The sequence below is a fragment of the Anser anser genome, assembly GCF_964211835.1.
Source record: "Anser anser genome assembly, chromosome: Z".
Classification (NCBI taxonomy): domain Eukaryota; kingdom Metazoa; phylum Chordata; class Aves; order Anseriformes; family Anatidae; genus Anser; species Anser anser.
The window spans coordinates 18,206,724-18,233,491 of NC_139723.1; the positions used below are offsets into that span (position 1 = coordinate 18,206,724).

Sequence of the window (26,768 nt, forward strand, 5' to 3'; positions counted from 1 at the left end):
TTTTATCAGTCTTACTGATTGCCTGCAACAGCTTAGAAGCCAGCTGATAGGTAGAGTTACCAACTATACAAAGAAATTACTGATAAAACTGTGGCCTCCTAAATTCCAGCTATGACAGCCTCTTATAATTTTCATCTCCTGTTCATATTCTGGATAGTGGCTTTCAGATCTGCTGTTGTTACTTCTTCGTTACTTTCTGTTTTGTTCACTGGAGCTCCTTGTGTTCTCTGGAGATGGTTTTGTAGCCTTCCTCAGGGGATGTGACTCTTACAAGTATCATACCTGCAGACAGGGCTGTAGGCCTCTCTTGCACATTTGAGCACCCTGAGGTGTTTGGAGGGAGCCTTCTCCAGCTCTGAGTGAAATTCCACCCAACTGACACAATCATTTTGCTGATACTCTGCTTTATGGTTCATCGCTGCGGTTTTACCCATGCCATTTTGGTATTACTATATTGCCCTCCACAAGCAGAAGTACCCAGTGAAATTAAATCAGAATCACAGATCCATAAAATGGTTTGTGTTGGAAGGGACCTTCCTGGGTCACCTCCCACCAGACCAGGTTGCCCAAAGCCCCATACAGCCTGGCCTTGAACACTTCCAGGGATGGGGCATTCACAGCTTCTCTGGGCAGCCTGTGCCAGTGCCTCACCACCCTCTGAATGAAGGATTTCTTCCTTATATCTAATGTAAACCTACCTTATTTTGGTTTAAAACCATTATTCTTTGCCCTATTACTGCACTCCCTGACAAGGAGTCCCTTCCCAGCTTTCCTGTAGGCCCCCTTGGGGCTTGAAGGTCGCAATGAGGTCTCCCCAAAACCTTCTCTTCTCCATACTGAAGAGCCCCAGCTCTCTCAGTATTTCTTCATTGGAGAGGTGCTCCAGCCCTCTGATCATCTTCGTAGCACAAGTGCTTGATTTTGCCCTCTTGCTCACTTTTCTACAGCAGTGTTTACTTGAGATTGTTGCTGCTGCCTCCTGTTTGCTCTGGAAGACCCAAACCAATATGTTGATACATAGCTCCAAAGAGGCAGTCAGTGAGGTAAAAAGTTCATGGCTGTTCCCTTGAACAAGAATAAAATTTAAAAACAAATTTTTGCAAGGTTTGGTAGTCTGTGAGACAGCCAGAGGATTTTAAGTGGCCTGTTCAAAATACTGAGGAACAACTTTTGGTGTTGTTTTCTTTTTTCCTTATTAGGGAAAGGAGACCTCCTTCTATCAACTCTAATCCCAATTTCTTGCTAATTAGGAACACCTATGTTGACCTTGATATTGAAGATACATTCACCTTGAAAGAGGACAAAAAGTAGTCATCCTAAGCCTCCAGGAAAGCTGAGTACTTCTTTGAAATACCTGGTAAGAAGTTATGATCCTCAACAGCTCATGCTTGGCTCACTGTGCTTATTTACAGCGAATTTTGTCCACCTATATGTCACACTTCTTCAGATGTCTGGGAATCTTGAAATATCCACTAAATCAAACATTCAGAGCAATAGCAAATGTCTACAACTTCAGCATCTCCTATGGAATAGCTCCTGCCAAAGATACTACCAGGCATTACAACATTTTCAGCTCTGATACATTATTGGATCAGTTAGAGGAGGAAAATAAACAGTGCACAGGAAATTATAGCCTGTAAAACAAACAGCTCAAATTAAAAAAAAAAAAAAGAAAAGAGATTTCATGGACATGAGTGCACGTGGTACACATGAATCCCTCATGCCTAGGAGAAGTATTGTTCTAGTTTTGTAAATATAGCAAAAATGAGGCATCTCCATAAAACCTGAAGAGAAAACAAGATCTACAATCCTGTTGAAAACAAAGACAAAGTTGATCAGGACCAGTGCCACTGCTGGAACTGCTAAGCTCTTGGAAACTCTTAAGTCAGGTTGAACAAAACTCTAACAATATGACATAGGGAATCATCTTTCAGCCTAACAACTATGTCACTATACATAAACGCATGATTATCCTTTTTCTTATCATCTGGTGTATGATTTGCGATGATGGCACAGTTTTTTTTTGTGAAAACAGTACTAACAACCTGAAAATCTTCATGAAGTAGAAACATGGGCTATTGCAATATTTTGCTAATCGGAATTTCATGCAAAATTTCCTGGCCAACTGGCACTTGAAGCGTAGTTTACCTTTCTGTGTTTTAGTGGATAGGAGATAGTCTTCCAACCTAGAAATCTGTGATACTGTGATACTGTAAAGAACCCGTGCTGCCATATGTGACCTTTTCCTCTTGTTTAAAATTCAGGGAACATCAATGGGACTTTGAACAGCCAGCGAGCATGGCACAGACCCTTTTGGCTGGAATGAGATAGTTAAGTTTGTCAGGTGCTTTGGTGTCCTTCAGATTGACAGAGCTGTCTGAGTCCTTTTATAACAGGTGATTTGTTTCTACCTCTAGGTGTGTACTAGAGGCTTCGGCTGACTTAAACACAAGTCTCCTGTTTCCACCCAAGGTCAGGATTTGGGCTGAGCTGTGGCCCGACATGGAATTGTGTCCGAGATGTCATGGCCACCGTACCTGTCCCCAGCCCATGACTGCCACAGCTTTGACTTCAGGAACACATTGCTCAGACACCTTAACTCTGTAAATGCACTCAGCAGGATGGCAAACTGTAATATTTGCGGCAGAATCTACTTGCATGTATTGCACTGCACCAAAAGTGTTTCAAACAAGTGAGCATCTGTGTTACCAGTGGGGGGGAATCCACAGCCGTGGGTTAATAAAAGCCTTCACCCATCAGTTGCTTTGTAGGGTAACTGTTCTAAATTATTTGGGAGAAGAGGTTAAACAACACTTTTAAAAATACGTATTGTAGGTCATTACTATCATGTTTTTATTACATGCTAACTAAAGAAAGGAATAGCTTTGAATTCTCCACTGGAAACAAGAGAAAATAAAGTATGTTTAATGGGTATTATTTGTAAACATTAAAACAGATCCTGCACCATTAAGAAGGGCAAACTCCTCCTGGGATCTGTACAATTTTCAGGCTTATTGCTGAGCAGTCCTGCTTGTTTTTACAGACGTGGAATGAAATGGCTCACAATTTTGATTTCGCCTGTGCCTTGTTTTGGGGGGTGAGTGGGTAAGCACATTTTTACTGAACAATGTTGAAGCTGTATTTGGAATGCAGGACATTAAAATCCTCTATAATTTTCTACAGTGTGTGGGCTTTTGCCTTAGAAATGCTGGTGCCCTTCTACAATTTCTTCTCCCTGTCAGCTCCTCCTTTGCAGCACTGTCCTTTCTCTCCTGACCTTTTGGGAGCTCTCGACCACTCATCTTACCCAAGCTCCACAGAGTGTCAGCACTTGCACTGATCAGCCCTGCAGGCTGTCCTTGGGCTTCCTGTGGGCACCATTGCAGAAGAGACCCATGGACAGCAGTTTCCTGGCAGTGAGAGGGAGAAGATGCCTTCTTGAGAAACCCTGAGAACATTCCTATGCAGTCATTCCAGTGACGAGTGGTGGGTCACACAGGTGTGAGGTCTGTTAGTGCAGGGCTGCGGGTCTGGGGACCTCCAAGGAGTGCCCCATCCTGTGGCGATGTTGCAGTTTGTTGGAGCTTGCTGTGAAGCCTTACAGCAAAATAACGGATGTTGCCAGGCATGCTGGAAGAAAAGGGAGAAGTTGTCGATATGCAAGGTGAAGAGCAGAGGTGTGCGAGGCATATGGAAGGAGAGGAGGGTGAGAGGATGGAGGGCGGAGTGGAAAGAGCACAGGCCAGAAACAGAGAGACAGAAACAGATCCCTGGCATAGTGGAAGGGAAGACTGGGTTAAACGGCTGGTAAATGAGAACAAAATGAGGAGAGAAGCACAGAAACAGAAATAAGCACACACAAAGTCACCTGAAAGACAGCAGAAGCAGGTGGGGCAGTGCAGGAAGCCCTCCTGTTGGGAAGCCAGTGAGTAATGGTAGCACAGGCACGGGGAAAGGAGGACAATGAGGCAAGCCCTCAGCCAGCGGGACAGGCTGGCAGAGGGGTCCCCACCATCCCTCCAGCAACAGGCAAACAGCAGGTGCTGGGACCAGAAGCTTTCTTTGTTTGGTGGCACAGAGCTGTCCCCGAGACACACAGTAGCTAGCCCTGCTGTGCTCAGTGGGAGGAAAGCGATAGTTGCCTTGTGTGCACGACCACGGGAAGGGCATCTCTTTCAGTTAACAGATACATATTATCAGGAGGGCTGGCCTTCAGTAAGGTCGTGGGTGATGGTCTTTAGCTGTCTCGGCTTTACCTGCGGTGGCAGAACAGAGCTCGATACCTAACCCAAACGCCTCGGTTTTGCAGGCATCGGGGGCAGATTTGGTGTCGGGGGGCGGCTGTTGTGCAAACCAACAGCCCAAGGAAATGGGCTTGGTTTGAAGAACAACAGCAAAGAGGAAAAAAAAAAGTGAAAAAGAAAGAGGAAAAGTAGAGAAGGGAAAAACTGCCTGCCATCCAGATTTGGGAGTGCCCGAGGCTCTGGCACGGAAGGGCTGCTGCCCCGGCTGCTGTGGGGCTCGCGGTGTTTTAGGGGACGAGCTGCAACCGAGCAAAACCAGCGGGCAGGGCTGCGGGAAGCGACCGCGACTGAAGCTTGGGCTCATCTGCCGCCCCGTTTAGGTACCGCTCCGGGTCAGCAGCGCCGCACGGGTCCCCCCGACCCATTTCGGGGCAGTCGGCGTGCACGGGGCGACGGGGGCGTCCATGGTGTGGGCAGAGGGGGCGCGGAGAGAAGCGAGGGACCACCCCCTACCTTCCATCCCTATCCTCGCCCCCCTATCCCCATCCCCACCGCTGTCCCCATCCCCATCCCTATCACCGTACCCGTCCCTATCACCATACCCGTCCCTATCCCTATCCCTATCCCTACCCCTATCCCTACCCCTATCCCTATCCCTATCCCTATCCCTATCCCTATCCCTATCCCTATCCCTATCCCTATCCCTATCCCTATCCCTATCCCTACCCCTGTTCCCGTCCCCGTCCCCGTCCCCGTCCCCGTCCCCGTCCCCGTCCCCGTCCCCTCCCCATCCCACCCCCTCCAGCCGCAGGTGCCGCCGCCCCCCGCACCGCCCCCCCGGCTCCGCCGCCCCGTAAGTACTGGGCGCACCGGGCGGCCGAGCAGCCGCGATGGGCGCCCGCGGCGGCTCGGGGCTCTACGTGGGGCGCCGTGCGGCCGCCCTGGTGGCCGCGGTGCTTCTGGCCCTTCTGGCCGCCCTGCTGGCCCTCGCCGCCCTCTACGGGCGCTGCCGCGGGGAGGAGGCACCCCCGGCGCCCCCCTCGCCCCCCGAGGGGACGGCCGGAGGAGCCGGTGTCCCCGGGGATCCGCCGGGGGTCCCGTCGTGGCGGCGGCTGCCCCGGCACCTGCTGCCGCTGCACTACGACCTGGAGCTGTGGCCGCGGGTGCGGCCGGGGCAGGCGGGACCCTTCTCTTTCGTCGGGCAGGTGAACATCACGGTGCGCTGCCGGCAGGACACGCGGGCCGCGGTGCTGCACAGCGCCGGGCTGCGCAGCCGGGGAGCAGCCGTCCGGGGACCCCTGCCCGAGCCGGGAGACGCCGTCCGGGGACCCCTGCCCGATCCCGGCGCCGCCGTGGAGGTGGCGGGGCTTCGGCAGGAGGCGGCGGGAGAGGTGGCGGTGCTGGAGCTCCGCGGGCGGCTGCGGGCCGGGCGGCGCTACGTGCTGCAGTTCGGCTTCCAGGGCCGTCTGGAGGAGGACCTGGACGGGCTCTTCCTCACCCGCTACACCGACCAGGGCCGCAGCAGGTAGGCGGCATAGGCGGCGGATGTGCGGAGACGCGGGCTCCCGGCTCCACGCCCGACTGCGAGGGGCAGCGGGTTGCGCGGTGAGGGAAGATGTGTCACCCCAACACCGTCCCCAACACCGTCCCCAACCCTGTCCCCACCCCCGTCCCCAATCCCGTCCCCATCCTCGTCCCCAAATCCGTCCCCATCCTTATCCCTATCCTCATCCCCAATCCTGTCTCCATCCCCATCCCCATCTCCATCCCCATCTCCATCTCCGTCCCCATTCCCAACCCCGTCTCCAACCCCATCCCCAAACTCATCCCCATCTCCAAACCCAACCCCAACCCCATCCCCGTCCCCATCCCCAACCTGCTGGGAACACTGCCCAGCACCTCCCTCTCCCCCCCATCCCCAGTCCTCTGCCTCTTGCCCTGTGGGAGCGGGACAGGGGTTGTGTGAGCCTGCCAGAAAGGCCATCACTCAAATCAGGTTTTTGTCCTCGAAGCAAGGCTTATTTGCTTATTTGTTTATTTTAGTTGGGAATCTTCTCAGGGTGCTTTTCATTCTGAATGTGAAATTTCCTGCAGACAAGTGAAGCTTAAGATTATGATTTCAATAGTTCTGGTTGCAGGCGAGTTTCTCAAAATAGACGCTTAATGTAGGGGCAGGAAAAGTGCTTATTTTAAAGGTACTTCTAAGTACTTATACTTAAAGGTACTTTGTAATAATTAAAGACGCGGTGAATTGCTGCAGGACATAAAGCAAGTCAGAAAGGAAGCTAGAGTTAAAAATCAAGTGTTCTTGGCTCTCAGCCCACTGATGAGTTCACTGAAGTAAACTCCCTCAAGCAGTTTGTGGAGCTCTGAACCCACCAAATAATGCTCAGTTACCTGCAGGATCCATACGTGCATGTCACTGTATCGGTACTAATAATCACAAGCCATGAAATAAATAGTTTTTATTGAAACAGAACAGAACTGTGTGACTTCTCTGTAGCAAGTAGTAGCCTTTTTTATTTTAAGGAGATAAGTTGATTATCCTTAGAGAAAAGCACAGGATGTTACTAAGGGATTTTAGGAAATAGATTTCTATTTATTTATTTATTTACTTATTTATTTATTTTTTTCAGTTGCTATCTCTTTGTTCACTGATTGTCAGGTATATTTGTGCAACTTTTGATTTAAGGAAAATCCCAAATGCTTTGCCTAACTTTCATAATTAAAAAGAAAAAAAATCTAAATAAGAATGAAACAATCATTTAATCGTTTAATACTGTGTCAGTGTACTTTATGGTGCCATATTAATTCAGACAAAAACTAAAAAACAGTGAATTAGACTGACATTTTTCAATTCATACTGTGTACAATTCAGAGAATCCAAAACAAACAAATATTTTTAGCTATTGTCAGCTTTGCTGCCACAGTAGAAAATAAGAAAAAGTATTTTAATATCATTAAAATAATGTGTACCATTTGATTTCAAGTTGTTTAAAGGATTTGTGGCAATTGTTCCATTTAAGTCTTATCTTATCATGAAGCACTAAGGAAATGTGAGACTGCAGTCTAGTTTAAAGAGATGCCAGTGGTGTTCAGACACTGAAATAAATCAAAGGAAATCCACTGATTGCAGATAAAATATATTGTTTTGGTTACTTGTTCCTGCCTGCATTCCTGATGTTCTTGAATGGATTTTGCATATCTTTCTGCTTTAAAAGGGCTTTCTCTGAATCAAGAGTATGCAACACTACCTTGTTATTTTTTTTTTCCTTTGCAAAGAACGAAATCATCACTTTACCAGCAGTTTCCTAATCTGATGGGGTCCAGTTACACTGAAGGGGTTTTGCCATCCCCATTTTGGAGGAGGTGCATTGTAAGGAACATATTTTGTAAGCTCTAGCAAGCTGTTAATGATGGAATAAGCTGTATTCCAATGGGTTATGTAGATCAGGAACGATTTACAAACATTCAGCGTCTTTCCACTCCAGGATGCAGTACAAAGCCTGTACAAAGTACTATTCTGCAAGGAAACCACTACCTCCTGCGGACAGCCCTGTAGCTCTTCCGCAGGGACTTGTACCTGGCTCCGTCAGACCTTCAGGATCTAATTCCTGCACAGGCTTCTGACTTCAGTTTGTAACTGAAACCACCAGCTGCAGCAGACAATGTGCTGTTTATTTGCGGTCAAACAGATTCATGTATTTCTTGCATGCGCTAGAAGTTTTAGTGGTTTTGTAATTTGTGCTTCTGGAACCACTAGGGACCTCTCATTTCAGAAGAGTTTGGGCACAGAAGGGTGAGTTTTCAGTAGACAGCTAGATCCTAAAGAAAAGTGAAGTCCCTGAAATCTGTGCCTGAGCTTTGGCACCTCCTGCTTTCTTGCTCAGATGCCCGCATTGCTCTTGGCGGGCTGGTATAATTAGCTGTTTGACATGAAGAGCTGTTTGTTCCCTGTCCTTCCAAGTCAGAGCAGAAGTGCACTGGTGAGGCTGTGAGGAAAAGCCATTTGCAACGAGAACTCCCTGCTGTTTTCAGAAATGCTAGCCTCACCTCTATGGAAGGCAGAATAAACCAAAACCCAAACTTCACTGAATTTCCAGAAATTCACAGAAACACAGAAACTGTTCACAATCAGATTGATCATTGGAGGCTGTGCATTTTTACTGTTATTGACAATTTGTACTATCCACTCAATCAGGTCTTACACATGAAAGAAAATTCTTGAAAAATGGAAGCACTACGTATTAATGCCACACTGTCCATGTCTACAGTGACTGCAACAGCAAAGGAAGTGAAAAAGGAAGATGCCCTTACTTCACCAGCACTAACTTCACCCATTGTTGAAATGGGAATCTGTGTTCTGCAAATAGCTGGGAGAGTCATGCCAGGGTCAGGGTAGGCAGAAAGACCATCTTTGACCTTCTTCTTTAGCAGCACTGGTGCAAACATAAATAGTGCAGGAGGTTAGACGGAACATCATCCTACATGCTGATACTGCACTGCTGTGATCAAGCTCATTGCACGCTGCTCCAGGCTTAGCAGGATAATTGTGAGTGTGCTGTAAAGTGTGGGCTGTATGTGCGCTGGGCTTATGTGGCAAGGGTTTGGTAGCAGGTGGGCTGCAGGGGTGGCCTCTGTGAGCAGAGCCCAGCAGCTGCCCCATGTCAGAGCAGAGCCAGCTCCAGCTGCTCCAAAAGGGACCTGCTGCTGGCCAGAGCTGAGCCATGAGCGATGCTGGGTGGGCCTCTGGGAGAGCAGAGTTAAGGAAGGGAAAGAAGTGCTGGGCAACAGCAGCTGGGAGAGAGGGGTGAGAGCCAGCCCTGCAGCCCCCAAGGGCAGTGCAGCAGGAGGGCAGGAGGTGCTCCAGGCACGCAGCACAAGTTCCCCTGCGGCCTGTGGAGAGGCCCCTGGTGGAGCAGGCTGTCCCCCTGCAGCCCATGGGTCCCACACGGAGCAGATCTCCACGCTGCAGCCCGTGGAGGAGCCCCCGGTGGAGCAGGTGGATGTGGCCTGGAGGAGGCTGCGGCCCATGGAGAGCCCCCGCAGGAGCAGGCCCCGGGCCGGAGCTGCAGCCCGTGGAGAGGAGCCCACGCAGGAGCAGGGGGTCTGGGGGGAGCTGCCGCCTGTGGGGGACCCGTGCTGGAGCAGCTTGCTCCTGGGGGATGGATGGACTCCGTGATACGGAGCCATGTGGGAGCAGTGCTTGAAGAGCTGCTGCCTGTGGGCAGCCCCGGAGTGGCAGAGGTGAAGTGCTATAGACTGACCACAGTCCCCATCCCCTGTGTTCCTCGGCGCTGCTCAGGGGTAGGAGGTGGAAAAGAGTGGGTGGAGAGAAGGTGTTTTTAGGTTGCTTTTATTCCTGGCAGCTAATCTAGTATTAATTGTAAACAAATTAAATAAATCTTCCCCAGCCAAGTCTGTTTTGCCCATGATTATAATTAGCGAGTGATCTCCCTGTCCTTGACCCATGCATTCTTTCTTCATGTTTTCTTCCCTGCCCTCCTGGGGGGTTCCCCACCTGGTAGGGGGTGAGAAAGCAGCTGGGTGGGTGCCTGGCTGCCAGCTGAGGTCAACTCTGCAAATGTAGTCTTACGCAACTTCTGTACAAATACATGGCTGGGTATGGCTGGTGTTAAAAGGAATTCCAAAATGTGATCAAATGCAGTGTTTGTGCTGATTTTTAGCAGTTGCTGATGCACCAGCTACCAGAATGATGGAGAAGGGGGGTTAGAACAGCAATGACACAGTTAATTGCACTTTACAGCAGGGAACCTGAATGTTTCAGTTCTGTTTCATATGAATAATTGAATAAGACCATCAAATTCATGCAACAGAAATCAGAGCAAACAACAGGTTTGGTGTTTTCTTGGGTTGTGTGTTAGCACTGAATACCATTTGCCTGAAAAAAGGACTAGTGGGTCAGCCATTGCACAGAACAGGATTCTGCTCACTGTAATACCCTTGTACTTTGAGCCACTTCAGGGTTTGCTAAATTATTTAGTTCTTACATATTTTTAAAGTGAAAGAAATCAGATCTAATATATGTTAGCACAGAAAAATATCATACTATTGTATTGTAATATTATCAATATTACAAATAACATCACCTGAATGAGAAAGCATTTTTACAAGAACAACTTCTTTTGCATCAACATGACACGTTTATTTTACAATGATGCTGTTTTTTTTTTTAACAGGTGAAGCAGTGTTCATGAGGTATTTATAAACTACACATGAATCATGCTTCATTTTTCCCTTTCTTGTTATTTTCACTGACTGAAAATAATAACAATAAAAAAGTATAGTATAAATTGTCAAAGCTTTAGTCTAAGAGATCCTGTTATATGTTTGCTTCTCTTTATTTAAAAGTAGCATGTCTTTGATCTTGTTTTATAAGAAGAAGGAGGCATTATAGGATAATTAAGGAAGAAAAAGAAAACTATGCACAAAGGTACAGGAGCAAGAGAGGAACTTTTTTTTTTGTCTGCTTATGCAATGTTAAGCATTGTTGAAAATGAAATTCCTTTTGGGTAATTTGCTTTGTGATACAATTATAACGTAGAATACAGTTTGGTATTAATTCAGTTCATGATAATACCTTCAACATTTTTTTTTTAAAACAAGGAAAAAAGATCCCCAATGATGACTCATTCTGACAAATGATATGAGGTAATGCGTGTGTGAAATGCTAATTATTTGTGTAACATGCATGAAACATTCCCATTTATCTTTTCTATTGGGAGACCTGCTGAAAAATAACATTTAAACTGTCCTCAAATTTCTTTTTTAATGTTGATGCTTTAGCCCACTGTCTGATATTTTGTGCTCCTGAATAAAAATTTCTTGTGGGCAAATTTGCCATGTGTCTGGGTTAGTTTCTGCTGGCATGGTGCCTGTAGAGGCAGTGGTGTCTCTGGTGCTGTGGAGTTTGCAGTCATGAGGTTGCTCCATCTTTTCTAGAATGAAAATCAAATGCGCAACAGCATACTCTCCTGCATGGGAACACAGTGATTAGGGAAAGAGTATTTTTGTGACTGCTTCCTTTGATGAAGGCAGGGGATAGCCACTTTTGCTGCTTGTACACCCCAAGCAGAAAGTAAAGTCATGTTGTGTCACCGGGCATCACAGAGGGGAGGTGACACAGCAAGGCAGCTGGTGGCTGGCACAGCAAATGCATGACTGCAGGGAGCCAGGTCCATCAAGGACATCTGCACTGATAGGCAAAAAGTAAAATATATCATGCTGCTTTCTCATGTTAAAGGGGGCATTGTGGTCCTAGCAGTCACCTGGTGACTGCACATGTTCCACGTGGGTTCTTTTATAGGACATAAATTGTATTGTGGTACAGCATCACAGCATGTCTGCTAAATGCAAAGGGTACCATGTTTTGAGAGTACAGTTGCTTTGAGCAGGGTTAGGCAGCACAGCTGTGAAAAAGGCAGCAGCCAAACATCTTTTAAAATACATAGATTTAGCAAGGGCTGATCTTGGGAATGGGACGAAAAGAATTGCTGGGTTTTGCCAATGGAAACAGGAAGCTGATGGCATGGCTCCTGGGGTCAACTTACACACAATGCAGTACATATTCTGTGAAGTGGTGTACATATAAATGGAAAGCTAAGCCATTCATTTCAGGTACTGAAAAAGGGAATCTCAAAACGTGGAACCTTAGGTTCATGTCCTCATGTCTTGGACATGGTTCAGTGCTGTATATCACAACCAGGTGCAGTCATGGTGTGCACATAGTGTGGATCTGCACTGCAGGGCTGACTTGTTATATACTGTTACTTACTGTATAAATACTTTCCTGGTGGCTTCTGTCTTGTTTGGGATGACTGTGCTAAGTGTGAACCTCTGTGAACCTAGTGTTACGGAACATCTCCGCTACAACTGAAAAATACTGGCCCTGTGATAGCATCCGGGTCACTGGAACAAGAGGACCATGCCATCCATGTATCCTCTCCTGGGACTACTTGGCTCAGTTTTGAAGTCTTCAGAACTTTCTGGAATGTTTAATAGTTGAAGTTTATGTGTTTGCCTGCCTGTTCTGCTCAGTTTTAGCACGTGCATCACTGCTCCCTTCATTCATGTGTGTAGAAGTATGATTCCTATGGAGTCTTCCTTGTTGCCTTTGGGTTGATAGGTATGGGGCTTTGAGAAACATTATAGTCATATTCTTTCTAACACCTGGTGAAGATGCCTTGACATGAACAGCCCACATCTATAATTCTTTATGGAAACTTTGGCCACTAGGCATGGTGATTCCATCATCGTGGCCACTGGACATCTTGATTCCAGCCACTACGTCACAAAAATTTGCCCCAAATGGGTCAAAGCTGCACAGTGTAAGGTAGCAAATGATCTTGTATATTTTCCTGTGTTTGACAGTGCAGTGGGACATTCTTCTCTGTGTGATTTGATAAAATTGTGCAAGTGCATCTATTCACGGTTACCTGAAATATACTATGTGTACAATTTTTTATTAAAATGCACCATTAAAATAGGACAGCATGCATTAGGTAAGAAGATGTATAGAGAGATTGTAATTAGAATCATAGAATCATTGGCTGGAAAACACCTTCAAAATCATATAGTCCAGCCATGCCCCTACCACCACTATCACCCACTAAACCATGTCCCTAAGCAGCACATCCAACCTTTCCTTGAACACCCCCAGGGACGGTGATGCCAACACCTCCCAGGGCAACCCGTTCCAGTGCCTGACTGCTCTTTCTGAGAAGAAATGTCTCCTCATTTCCAACCTGAACCTCCCCTGGCACAACTTGAGGCCATTCCCTCTAGTCCTATCACTAGTTATCTGCAAGAAGAGGCCGAGCCCCAGCTCCTCACAACTTCCTTTCAGGTAGAGAGCAATAAGGTCTCCCCTGAGCCTCCTCTTCTCCAGACTAAACCCCAGTTCCCTCAGCTGCTCCTCACAGGACTTGTGTTCCAGGCCCTTCACCAGCTTTGTAGCTCTTCTCTGTACACACGCCACCACTTCCATGTCCTTCTTGCAGTGGGGAGCCCAAAGCTGAACACAGTACTCAAGGTGCGGCCTCACCAGAGCTGAGCACAGGGGGACAATCACCTCCATGGTCCTGCTGGCCACACTGTTTCTTATACAAGCCAGGATGCTGTTGGCCTTCTCGGCCATCTGGGCACACTGCTGGCTCATGTTCAGGTGAGCATCAACCAACACCTCCAGATCCTTTTTCTCTGCACAGCTTTCCAGCCACTCCACCCCAAGCCTGTAGCGCTGTGTGTGGTTGTTGTGCCCCAAGTACAGGATCTGGCACTTAGCCATGTTGAATCTCATCCCGCTGGCCTCTGCCCATCGATCCAACCTGTCTTGGTCCCTCTGCAGGGCCTTCCTACCCTGCGGCAGATCAACACTTCCCCCCAACTTGGTGTCATCTGCAAGCTTACTGAGGGTGCACTCAATTCCCTTGTCCAAGTCATCAATAAAGATATTAAAGAGGATGGGACCCAACACCGACCCCTGGAGAACAAATTATGATGGTTGGCACTGTATCACTTTTGAGCACTTGCCTGCTATGTGCAAAACTTTAATCAACTCTGTCTTAATAACCAAACTAAAAAGCTTAAATATTGAAAATTGGGAGCTTTTTCCAGATATTTAAAAAAACAAACAAACAAACAAAAAACAACCCCAAACCATAAACTAATTAAAAAAGACTGGTTTTCTCTAGAAGCATCCAAGCTGAGCTGTCTGCTAGGTGTGGGGATTTGATCAAGACTTGAAATAATAACCAGACCTTTTCGAAACCTGCGTATCCATGTGATTAACTTTGTGCTTTGTATTTGGCATTTTAATGCACAATATATTGATTTTGATCAACTGTAGCATGCTGGATTTATCCTATTTGTATTTTCAATATAGCATGCTGATTGCTTCCCAACTGGAACCAACATATGCCAGGACAGTTTATCCATGTTTTGATGAGCCTGCCATGAAGGCCACATTTAATATCAGAATTATCCACGACCCAAGCTATGTGGCTCTTTCCAACATGCCTGCTATTGGTAGGTAAACAACGGTAGACTTATGTTTGTTTGTTTGTTCTTTGAATTACCTTAAAAAGGGTGAAATTTATCTGAACAGGCTATAGCTTTATCATCTGATATAACAGCATTCTTTTGCCTGTGGGCTAATACCTTGAAAATGTGAAGAAAATCTGTGTCTATGAACTTAAATATTTGGAGAGAGTTATTCACAATTAGTGTCTTTGATGGCAATAACTCCATGCTGCCAGTTGTGATGTGCACTTCTCTGGTTGCTGGAGGCCATGCAGGGCTTCATTCTTACCATTTACTGCTGTGTCAGCATGTCTGTCCTACTGCATGACATCTGCTTAAAGCAAAACAGCAGCTCCAGTATGCAAAGCCTGTAATTGTGGTATTAAAGGACTGCATTTCATTCTAAGCTGCTTTTAAGATGTATTTACATCATATGAAAAAGTGTTTTAGCATGCAGAGAGACTGCAGCCTCCTGTGTGTGTGCAGAATAAGGATAACAGGACTATAATGCTCTGGAAATGCTCCTTCTGCCCCTTGCTGGGATCTCATGTGAGATTCATGTTGGGTATAAGATTCCAAGCAAATTTCATAAAACTGTTCTTACTGGACTCTGTGGGATCTCTCACCCCCCTTCTTAATGGCTTTTTTTTTTTTCCTGCATTTCAGTGCCATGATTTTAATTTCACCTAAATAAATTTCAGCCATAAAAAGGAGAGTTTGAGATTTGCATAGAAGCAAAGTAATTTAGGAATTATAATGGATGCGATGTCTGTGAGAATTGCTTGGAAGAATTTTTTTCCCCTAAGAATCTTGTCCGTTTTCCCCCACATTTAGAAGGAAGGTATGTGAATAAGTACTTCATAGTTCTCAGGTACACATAATCTATATTTGAATTGTAATATATTATACATTTTAGAGATATGCAGCATGGGATGAATTGTCCACAGTTCGTCCACATCCTAACACTGACGCAGTTTGATATGCTTCCAAGACTTTAGTAAAGAAGTTCAAGAGTGGATTTTGGATGTTTGAATGAAAGGTAATGACTGATATATAGTGGTAGCAAGAAGTTTGGCTGCTTGCCTTTTACCAGAAGCATATGAAGTTAGTGCAGAAACACAGCATATCAAGAGAGGTGTAACAACAACAATAACAACAGACATGCAGAAAAGACTAATTCCTTGTTTGTTTTGGAAGAACAATAGATTGACTATTTCTTTAATTTGTTTTTCTAGACACATCTGAGATGAGGGACGAAAATGGAAGCCTGTGGACTGTTACTACCTTTAACACTTCGTTGAAAATGTCAACTTATATAACTGCTTTTGTGATTTGTGATTTTGATTATGTCACCAGAACTGAGCGGGGAAATGAGGTAAATATTAGGCTGCATAACACGTTATAGCAGTTTACGACAGAAGTTGGCTCTGTGGTGCATCATGTGCTTTAGAAGATATCAGAGACATTAACTGTGTTTTCCATTCCAAAAAGTATTTGCTTATGTGGCAAAACTGCTAACATTTATCTTGCAGATATTTCTGCAGAAAGCTTTCCTTTGGAACAATTAATTTATTATCCTGAGCTGATCATTTCATATGTGCCTACAGATACAAATCCAAAAGTAGGTATGTGTTCCATGTTAAGACTTTAGGGGCAGCTACTCTGCAGAGGGTGATGTTCAAAATTCAGAATCTTGTTATCTTCTTAACTCTCTTGGTTGGAAAAAATATCAGTTTCCACTGCTGTGACAAATCATTGAAGTGCAGTGCATTGTTGTTCAAAGCCATTTGATGATGTCTGTCATGAACTCAGTACAAGCAATACTCTGCTCCAAGCCTTTTTTTATACTTCTATTTTAACTGTTTTATTTATTTATTTATTTATTTTCTCTGCAATGAGCACATTTTTTAACCTTTAAAAGTGTCTGTTTTGTGTTTGAAGCTTTTTCGTCACTGAGGATTCTGTTTTCCTCTTCTACTACAAGGGCCAAATCATCTTGATGGAAGCTGTAAAAAAATAATACAATGGCACTAGGTGTTTGGCTTTCCTTCTTTTGTTGAAAGTGAACAGGGGAGAGATGTAACAAGTTGTCCCAAAACAAAGGGTGAAGTCAAGCATAAAGCCCTACACTTGCTACCCTTCATAAATGAGATCTTGGTGCCAGCTCTGTGATTAGTTCACTGTCATCCTACTACAGAAAGGCAGGACAAGGTGAGAGGACAGTGCAGAGGTATAGCAGGAAGCACAATATAAGCTTCTTTTTAAAGCGAAGATTGGACATATATGTCATATCTGCTGTCCCCTGCATAAACCCTGTTGGGCGCTTTTGTCTCTGGCTGGTAAATTTGTCTTGGACAGATGTCTCCTGACAATAGTGAGCAAAACAAAACCTTAAAACTAGTGTTCTTTCAGAGCAAAAAGGCACCACCCATGCTGTTAGGGGTAAGAGGGTATTTTGACCCCAGGTTTCAGAGGTGCTCAGTTTATGCCTCCACAATGTTTGTGTAAGCATGTTCATTGTGTCTGTTTTATTATTTCCAGTAAGTGAATTACAACCAAAAACATGCGTATTATATTTCAAAACTCATACTGGGATTAGGGTTTTAAGTCTGCCCATTATGTTTAGGTTTTGTAAAATGAAGAGATCTGGTCTTTGAAACCCCTCTGAAGCCTTGGCTGTAAAGAGGGGCTCAGAGGCTGAGAATACTTTGTTGACTGAATATGCTTTATTTTTTCCCTTGTAAATTAAATCCTGATGGTTCCCCAACTGTGCTCTTAGGGTTTGGCTCTGCAGCTCCTTGTGAAACCCTGTATTGAGTTTAGGTGCAAGAAATGTTGAGCTTTTGAGCTGCTAGGCACCTGGGGTCCTTGTAGCCAGAGGTACATGATGGAGACATAAACCTCTTCTCAGTCTGCTCCATCACTTTGGGCAAACAGCTGCCCTCTTCAGTACCATGACATAGCAAATGGGCACTGGAAGGGAAAGCTTGCAGCTGCTGTCTCCGTTATTCAGAGGTACAGGGGTCTTCTGCTCAGAGGTTCCTCCCTCTCTAGCAGCAATGGGAAACCAGTTTTCTGTTTCAGGCAGTAAGAAAGCTCAAGAGGAGTTTAGTATGTTCAGATAGCAAAAGCTCTCTGAACTTCCATTTCTCTCTCTTTGGGAAAATAGTGGAAGGTCTGCCACCAATGCCCACTGGCTGGAATACATTGGCTTAAGATGTGTGGATCTGAGTAGTTTTACAGCATCTTGTATTTAATAAAAGAATAATTAGGAATCCAATTGCTCCAATCATCTATAGTTGGATTCAAGTCTTGGCCCTTCTGAAGTGCTGGATCTCTCCTTGATTTTTAGCAGGATTAGGCTCTGGGCCATATTTTGTCAGGTCCAGCAATATGTGGGCTGGGATTTTTTTTTCATAAAAAGCTCATTACATGATCTGGTGTGGACAGACAGCATATTCAAACAATGATTCATAGAAGAGAAGCAAAGAAAATGAAAATATTAGGGTTGCCTGAAATAATGCTTCCTTTTTTTTTTTTTTTTTTTTTTTTGATTGCAGATACGTATTTGGGCTCGGAAAGAGGCAGTTAAAAATGGGTATGTTGACTATGCTTTAAATATCACAGGCCCAATATTTTCATTTCTGGAAGATTTACTTAACATCAGCTACCCGCTGCCAAAGACAGGTGAGATTCATTATTTTCTTAAGTGGACCAGAAATAGCTGTTGATGGTATAACATTTATAGAAACAATGGGTTCTCTTGCAATATTCTCTTCTTATAACTTACTGGTATAAAACCCTTAAGCTTTAACTCACTGAATTCTCCTTTCTGCACCATGACTCTTAACCTGTCATTCAGCACCCTTGTCTTCACACCAAGCTCATTCTTTAAAGTAACATTTCCTAATAAAGTGGCAGATAGGGCTACAAAGTGGAAAAGGAGTTGTTCAGTCATTTAGTCTATGCATCCCAGAAAGAGCCATGCCAAACAAGGATGCTGGAGTCCCTGAGTGTGCCTAATAAAACCTTGCTTACTGTAACACACGCTTCCCCAAAACATTCCTTGCTTTCTTCAGTGTGTCCTCACCCGACTGTTGAGCTGGCTGTATGTTCATGAACATTTCTCCCTGGAAAAAGATTCCCATAGGAAACATAATTTCTGTTTAAAATCGAGTTAAGTCACTTCAGTCGAGAAAGAAGGGTGCCATCATGTGGTCCCACTGTGCAGTTTGCTGCTCGTATTTGGACTCACAGAGGCTTCATTCAGCACAGATGTCATGAGGGAACTTGCTCTGTTATACAAATTGCTAGGACATTGAAAGCACAGAAGGTAGAGCTTATCTGATGTGAGTTGCGGAACTGCCCATGATCTTGGCAGATCGTAGAACTGGGGGAGAAGAATTTCCTCCCTTTCTTGACTAGATAGTGTGCTTCTTTGTCAAATCTGTATTTTGGCACTTGAAAGAAAGAAATTTTCATCTGGGTAAATGTAATATATGTGTTTAGAATAATATACAGAATTACTCACTGCACTTCCTACGTAGAATGTAATATATGCAGTTGTTGCTTTTTTAAAACTTTATTATTTTAGTAATCATGCAAGATAACCAAGGACTGTAGACAATTATTTTTCACTGGTGAATTCCTCTGTTTAGCAGCAGCATCAATATGTTGATTAATTGCTATAAAAATATTACAAAAGTGGTGTAGAGGAGCAGTATCACTGATTTCCTGTTAGGTAGTATTACAATTTCACAGAATGCTGTTAATACTGTTACAGTCCCTGCAGTAATGCAATACTGCATTTCAGCTGCTTTTCCCACTGACTTTCCTTGAAGTTCTGCTTAAAAATCAGTAGGATTAGATCTGACAAGAATAGCTTCTTGTAAATGCTAGAGATTTCTGTCGCAAATTAAAAATGCAAACCAAAACATAAACACATTTAAATTTGGGGATATTTATGGATTTGTTTTCAGCTGCTTTTAACCCAGTTAAAAGTGAGCTCTTTCACCCCAAGCTGGCTTTGTTGTAAGCCTGCAGTGATAAGCCTGGCTGAGATACAGTCTACTTCACTTGGATTCAGTGTCATGCACATGTTAACTGAGTAGATTTTGGATTGGAAATGGCCCATGGTCTGCTGAATTCCAGTACAAGATTTAGTCTGCTTCAAAAACACTCCATGTACCTTTTGCAAAGTTTGTTCTCTGCTACGGAGTTCAAGCAGTATATCCTCCTCTGAGATCCTTGATGTTCATCCAGGGCACATCTCCGTTTCCTCCAGCTCCCACATTTGAACTGGAAAACTGCTCCCTGCATAGGTAGAATACAGCCTTCATTTTTGTTCAGAAATGTTCTGTGTACAAGATACAGGACAGATGTGGGCTTTGCGGGTATTTATTATACAGCTCCCTGAAATAGTGGCAATCATAGATGAAAAATGACACGGGGAAATTTTGCAAAGTATTTTCAAGGGTGTTGCCAAAATATAGCAAAGAAAGGATAAAAATATACTATCTTTTAACTGCACACTGAATACTTGTCCAGTGTGATCATAAAATCATGTGAGCATTTAACTTCCAAAAATTTTTAAGATACATTTTTTTTTTCTGTTTGAATCAATTTAGATCTGGTTGCACTGCCTGATTTTGGAGCAGGTGCTATGGAAAACTGGGGGCTAATGACTTTCCAAGAATCATCACTGATGTACCTCCCAAGTGATAAATTCACAAGCAGAAAGGCAATGATTGCCATAATTGTGTCACATGAGCTAGGACACCAGGCATGTGGTAAAAAATTCTGTACATTTATTTGTCTATAAATTTTTTTCCTTCTGTTGCTGATGATGCAGTCACTGATTATTGACAAAAAATAGTGACTTAACAGTAGGGGATTTTCACCAGAGGGTTGAAAGACTATTCGTGTGATCTTTTGTTCTGCTGATAGATCAATATTAAAAGCAGATTTTGTCATATTCTGTCATAGTATAGTCTACATACCAACTGCATATGACCCATTGATACAAAACTGTTAACGGACTACTTATATTTTTATCTTACACAGTAACTGAATGCCATACTAGAAGATACTGTAGGGAAGTAGGGATGACAGTACTGTCTATATACTGTATACTTGGTACCTCAATGTGAGAAGGAATGAGCTTCTTAAGGGCTACCTCATAGTGGGATTGCATGTACATATTACAAATGGAATTTGTTTTTCTGTAAGAAAGCCCGTGATATCATACAGCAAATGAAACATGAACATATTTTAAACTTTCATGGAGATTTTCAGAGTTGTTTCTATTTGATTTGGAATGACAATGCAACTTCACATTTTTTTTTTTAATTAACTACATTTAATTTAGTGTTCTTTGCCAGAAGAAAGCACCTAGTCAACAAAGTTAGCACAGGAGTTTAACTTGGCTAGTACACTTGTATGCCCTTCTGACAAGGTCTGTAACTTTTCAGACCTTCAAATGAGCAGATTGTCTTTATTGCAGGCCAATAAAATAAATGGCAGCACTTAATTAAACTTTACTTTAAAGTAAAGCTATAGTCCAAGCTTTTAAGAATTAACAAATAAAGTACAAATCTTCAAATGATCATTTTTTTCTTATATATGAACTGCCAAATATGAGTACATAGCAGCTGTTGGGGAAGTTTTATTGCTCACCAGGATAGGGATTTGCTGATTTTGGAAATGGTTATTTCCCCAGTTCTGTTTATTATCCCCTTGACAATTTCCTTTTGTTAAGAACATGGAAAAACAAAAGTTATTATTATTTATGAGTGACTCTTTGGAAAATGTTTTTGTAATTGTTTGATAAATGTCCTATTTTTAATTGTAGCCTGATATGATCTTTTAGATCTTTAAACTTTATTGGGAAGTATTTAAAATTAAATATAGTAGAAGACTGACATGATGCACTGATGTGCTCATGGCATGAAATTGTAGGTGAAACAATTAAAAATAACTGACTTTTGACTTTTTCTGAAATGCATTTTTTTTCTACTGAATTTTCACTATATGCAGGAATATTCCGCATTATATTCGGTTGACATGTACATGTTAAATAAAGTTCCTTCAGTGATAGTGCGTGTTTAACCTACAAGAATGAAAAAAGCAATCCAAAGAGATATTAAGACTTTTTTTTTTCTTTCTATTTAAGTGGTTTGGAAATCTGGTTACAATGAACTGGTGGAATGATCTGTGGCTTAATGAGGGGCTGGCGTCTTACTTTGAGTACCTGGGAGCTACCTTTGTTGAACCCAAGCTTTCACTGGTAAGTGCTAGCAGTTACTGAATTAAGTAAGCTAAGGCACTAAAGTTTCAGCATGTAGGAAGAAAAGAAAAATGCAGGAGATGGGATTTAATTAAGCCATGGGATTAGCAGCTTCACTCCCTTGGGAATGAACAGCAGCTCTTCATTCTTCCCTTGAGAGTTTCCATCAGCTGGGGGCTGTGATCATGCCCAGCTCTCTTACACCTGGCACAGAGGACTGCTAGAGAGCTGTGTCTCTGTGGTGACAAGGATATAAAGAACTGGGCTGGTGTTTTACCCCAGATCTGTGATTTAACAAACCTGTCTGTTTTTTCCTGGATTCTGAAGCTGACGGTTTCCCTCCCTGTGCTTCCAAGCTCTGTGTGTGAGAGCTGGGCACCCCATATCTCAGGTACGTTCACTGGGCAGTGTCTAAGCTGGGACATTCTACTTCATCAGGATGGATGTTTGGTTGTGCATAAGGCAAATTGTAGTGCACGTAGCCCCAGCTAATCTGATGGGAGGGTAAAAGCTCCTGCTTTCTGCCCTAATGGGAATAAGCATAAATCCCACTCTGTGTTGGAAAACTGCATCTATCATTAATCTCTGCAGCAGGAGGATGGGTGCCACTGACGGTAGCCATCAGTTGAGGTGCACTCGCCTGTACACTCAGAAATGTCTCTGCACAGTGCCCTCAGCCTCTGAAGGAAGGAGAAGCTCTTAGTTTGGGCAGACCTGAGGCTGTGGATAATCCAGTGTGCTTTTCATTTGGCTCAGATGGAATACCATTCGTCCCTTTCCTTCTCTAATTTGCCAAAGTACTTAATTACATGCTTAATTGAAAACTAATACAAGCATGTCCAACAAATTATTTCAGAAGGATTTTTAGGTCAGGGATGTGCTAACCTCTTCCTCTGAACTTCAACAACAGCTCACTTTATTCTCTGTAGTGCAATTATTTTAACATCATTGAAAAGTATAAAAGCAGCTGAATTTTAAATTGGAAGTAAGTCGTTGTCTCCTTTTTATTTTAATTTTCTTATTTTGAAGCTTACTCTTCTAAAAACCAGTGGTTGCCATTCTATTTATGCCTGTAAAGTAAATGTTAATACTGGTATTGGCACCTGCTCCAACCCCTGCTCAGGTAGGGCCACCCAGAACAGGTTGCCCAGGACCATGTCCAGACACCTTCTGAGGATGGACAGCCCAGGACACCGTTAGCCTTCTTAGCAGCAAGGGCACAATGCAGGCTCGTGTTGAACTTGGTGTCCACCAGGACCCCAGGTCCTTTTCTGTCAAGGTGCTTTCCACCCAGTCAGCCCTCAGCATGTACTGGTGCTGTGGCTGCACTCTGCCCCATCATCCAAACCATTAACGAAGATGCTAAGCAGGACTAGACTCCTGGGGTACACTGCTAGATACTGGCCTTAAACTAGACTTTGTGCCACTCATCACCACCCTGCTGCAAAGTGAACCTGGAAAACTATATTCACTGACTGTTAACAAAGAGAAAAACTGGTCAACAAATTTGATCCCTTTAATCAAAAGCCTGTGTCCTTCTCCCTGAGAAGAGGAAGTGCTCAAAGTGGCCTACGGTGTTTTAAAAATTTATTAGTTTTCTTTAACTAATTATGTCATTTAACATTCAGTCATAGGATGGATAATCAGCTGTGAGAAAATAAATAATCATTTGTCAGAAGGAGAACTTCACTGATTTACACCAAAGGAGCAGTTTTCCTTCTGTATTTTTTGCTGGGTGACAGCCAAAATGCTGCACAGTTAAGCCTTGCTATAATCAAGTGTTTAGTTTTTGGATTATTTTTCAGGGTTGCAGCAGGAGAAATACAGAATTTAAGAGGAAAATGTGGCATACTAATGACATACCAATGTAGATGAGATAAATGTTTTCAGTATTCAGTGTTAGTTTTACTTGCTGTTTAATGTAACTGACTTCTTCTTCCCTGAGGATTAGAGTGTAATCATCTTTGTCAGGCCCAAGCCCAATGTCATCACAGATTTAAAATTTTCACTGCCAAAAGCAGTAGCATGTGGAAAATGTTAAGATTGGGTGTAAAGTCCTTTTTACCTCAAGGGGAAGTTATGGAGAGGGAAAAGGATCATCCCTTGTTTATTGACAGGCTATTTCTATTAGTGCTAATACCATAATCCACAGTATCTACCTAAGAATACGTATTTTCTGTTCAGTTCACTTAGATTTGTCTTTTCTTTGCAGGATAAAATCTTCTATGATCATGTTGTACAACCTGTCTTAAGGGAAGACAATGAAGTAGGAGTTCGATCACTGTCAGAAAATGAAGACAAGATCAAAGGATCATTTTCATTAATTTCTCTGTTTGACAGCATCACGTACAACAAGGTGAAAAAATACAAAATTCTTCCTGATTCTTGTATATTGCGAACTAACATGATACAAAGTATGTTTGAGAAGTAGAGTGGAATATACTCTTGAATTACAATGCTTTGTAGTTTTGTCATTCAAGATTTGTTTTTGCTGCACACACAAACATATTGGGTGTTGCAAATATTTCTCTGAAAGAAACTGAAAACATTTTTAATCACCATGAACTACAAAGCATGGGAGTAAACTAACTTTTCTGAAATAGTTTGAAAAAATACTGCAATAATAATTGCAACAATAACTGAAGTTTTCTCATAGCTTGTTTTGTACTTCAGGGGGCTTCTATTACCTGGATGCTTTCTGGTTTTCTGACTGAGAAGTTGTTTATCAAAGCTCTTAATGTAAGTTTGGAAAACTAACATCATCATCTTGATTTATAAGCTTGAAAATGGCAAGTGTACAAAGTACTGTCTGCCCTTCTGATGTTTTTTATTGAACTGTCATGAATTCTGATGCTTCTGCTTGTTTTCCTGCAGTCATATCTGAAAGAATTTTCCTTTTCAAATGCTAACCAAGATGATCTCTGGACCCACATACAGATGGTACTCATTTTATCTTCAGTATTTTGCTCTGGGGTTTGGTGTAGATCAAATGTAGGGTACATACTACTTGCAGAAGACTGCGCTGGATTTGGCTATCCTTAGTGCAGTCTTTCCCTCAAAAAAAAAAAAAAATTGCTTTGCCGGCTCTCAAATAAACAGAAATGTTTATTTGGCTGCTTAACGGCACTTGAGATCAGTGCAGCCAAGTACAAGGAGTAGAGAAATGAGATGGAAAATTAGGGTCAAGTGGAGTTTTCAGGCTCATGGATCGCCTTAGCCTACATGAATTTGCATAGCCTTTGCATAGCCTTTGCATTTTTTCTGGAGCTTATGTTTTGCCAGATCAAAGAGTGTGATGTTTTGGGCTTGATGATTAAGGATGCTGATATCTCACAGATCCAGCAAAGTCTACAGTCTCACAGTTCAGCAAAGTCCAGGGCAGTAGCTCAGCATTTCATCCTTTGCTTATTTTGGCAGAAATCTGAATAAGAAAAAAGGTGCTAATGATAGGTTTATTTAAAAAAAAATACAAACAAGCATTTCGCTATTCCTCTAAAAAAGGCTTTCACTGTGTTACAGAAAAGTCTTAGGTTAAGAACAAGAGTGCCACAATTTCAGATATGCAAGTCTGTCACATCTTCTATGCCAACAGATACCAGTTCACGCTGGTTGGAACCCTAGCTTAGTATCTTTTTCGGTATGTCTTTGCTGTTCAGTTTGTATATTAGGCTGTCACTTAAAAATCTCTTGTCTTCTGGTAGCTTTATTTCAGCAAAATTAATAAATTAAGTCTGTCACAGCCATACAGGGGTGTAAGTATATTAACACTAAAAAGAGAAAGGTTAGCAGTCAGGTTATAAGAATGAGAAACGTCTTCTCCAAATGTCATAATTCCTGTAAAGGCTCATGCTCTCAGTATAATAAAGCCAATAACATTCTTTACACATTGATACATTGATTTGGTGCATGATTCAAAGACCAGCAAACTGCTAAGCAATTATTTTCTCTAATGTGTTAGAACAACCCCTAGATTGTTGCTAAAGCAGAATCAGTAAGTACCTGTTTGTCCTCAATCTTTCTAATTCCTGTTTCTCTTGAAGGTTGTAGATGCACAGGATGAAGTTCAGTTGCCAGCATCTGTAAAAAAAATAATGGATTCCTGGACATGCCAAAATGGGTTTCCAGTTTTAACATTAAACATAACCACTGGCACAATCAGTCAGGAACAATTTCTTAATAAAAAGAATGAAAACACCAGTACTGATTCTTACAAGTATGTTTAGTTGTGTCCTTATCGTATGTTTATTCCCTGTTTGTTGCAGGAAACTTCATTATGTTTTGACGATCTGATTTCTTAACTTTTTTTTTTTTTCCCTTGTAGCATGAACTGTAAAGTAAATTTTGTTTAAAACTGGAGTTTGTGATAGTTTTTCAAGTTGCTTTTTTCACTGAAGGTTGCGTTCCTCTGCAGTAGTGACTTCTAGCCACATAATAAAAGGAAGGACATACAGGCCATGAATATGTTTCAGGGCAGGAGTTTTGCCCCGCATTTTCTTCATTCTTCATCTCAGTTGTCCAGACTGGGGACTGGGGACCTACCTGAACCATGTGGCAGCTTCTTTCCAGTTGACATATTTCCGGTATCATCATTGTAGAAAAGACAAAGGGGTTGTTGTAGATGACTCCTTACTCAGAAAGCACTGAGTACCTGACGTGCAGCTCTAAAGCTCCTGACTGTCAGTGAGCATTGCTGAGTTCCTGGTACTTTTGAAGGCTGTGCTGCATATTTAGATACCTAAAAACAATGATAGAAGGAGCTGTCTTTGGTCATCCACTTGGGAAACTCATGGCCAGAGTTTGAACTTCTGTGAAATTCAGCACTTGTCATGAGCTTTGGGATGTATGGAGAAAGTCCATGAGATGAGTTATCACCTAGGGAAGTATAAAGGGGAGCATAACCCAAAGCATTTTTTTCCTGGCTGCTGTTGCTAGTCATGCAGAGAGCGAAAAGCAAAATTTTGATGAGAACCATAGAGTTTCCTTTGCTTCCAAGCTCCAGGAAATGTAGAAAACTAGTCCAATCAATGTCTTTGGCTATCTTAGATAAGGAGTTCCAAGTTACAAACATCATATCTGTTACTCTAGTTACAGCAGGAGGCAATACCATGTGAATTTAAGCAAATCCAGGACAAGTATTACAGAATTTTTCATTTTCATTAACAACTTCAGGCTGTCATAGTTTATCTGTTTTCACTGGG

General features: G+C 43.0%; 1 protein-coding gene across 3 annotated transcripts in view; it reads left to right on the plus strand.

The window, feature by feature from the left end:
• The first annotated feature begins 5,103 nt into the window (after nt 1–5,103).
• The window catches only part of LVRN (laeverin), a 42,086-nt gene continuing 20,421 nt past the window's right edge, over nt 5,104–26,768 (plus strand). For 2 of the 3 annotated variants that reach the window (XM_083818226.1, XM_083818228.1), the window contains exons 1-10: nt 5,104–5,769; nt 14,149–14,291; nt 15,521–15,660; nt 17,846–17,972; nt 19,913–20,067; nt 21,457–21,570; nt 23,783–23,926; nt 24,244–24,309; nt 24,445–24,510; nt 25,611–25,783. In XM_083818226.1, coding sequence (XP_083674352.1) covers nt 5,135–5,769; nt 14,149–14,291; nt 15,521–15,660; nt 17,846–17,972; nt 19,913–20,067; nt 21,457–21,570; nt 23,783–23,926; nt 24,244–24,309; nt 24,445–24,510; nt 25,611–25,783 — 1,763 coding nt within the window. In that variant the 5' untranslated portion in view covers nt 5,104–5,134. Of the gene's footprint in view, nt 5,770–13,264; nt 13,429–14,148; nt 14,292–15,520; nt 15,661–17,845; nt 17,973–19,912; nt 20,068–21,456; nt 21,571–23,782; nt 23,927–24,243; nt 24,310–24,444; nt 24,511–25,610; nt 25,784–26,768 lie in introns of all 3 variants that reach the window. The other variant, XM_083818227.1, reaches the window with a different exon arrangement.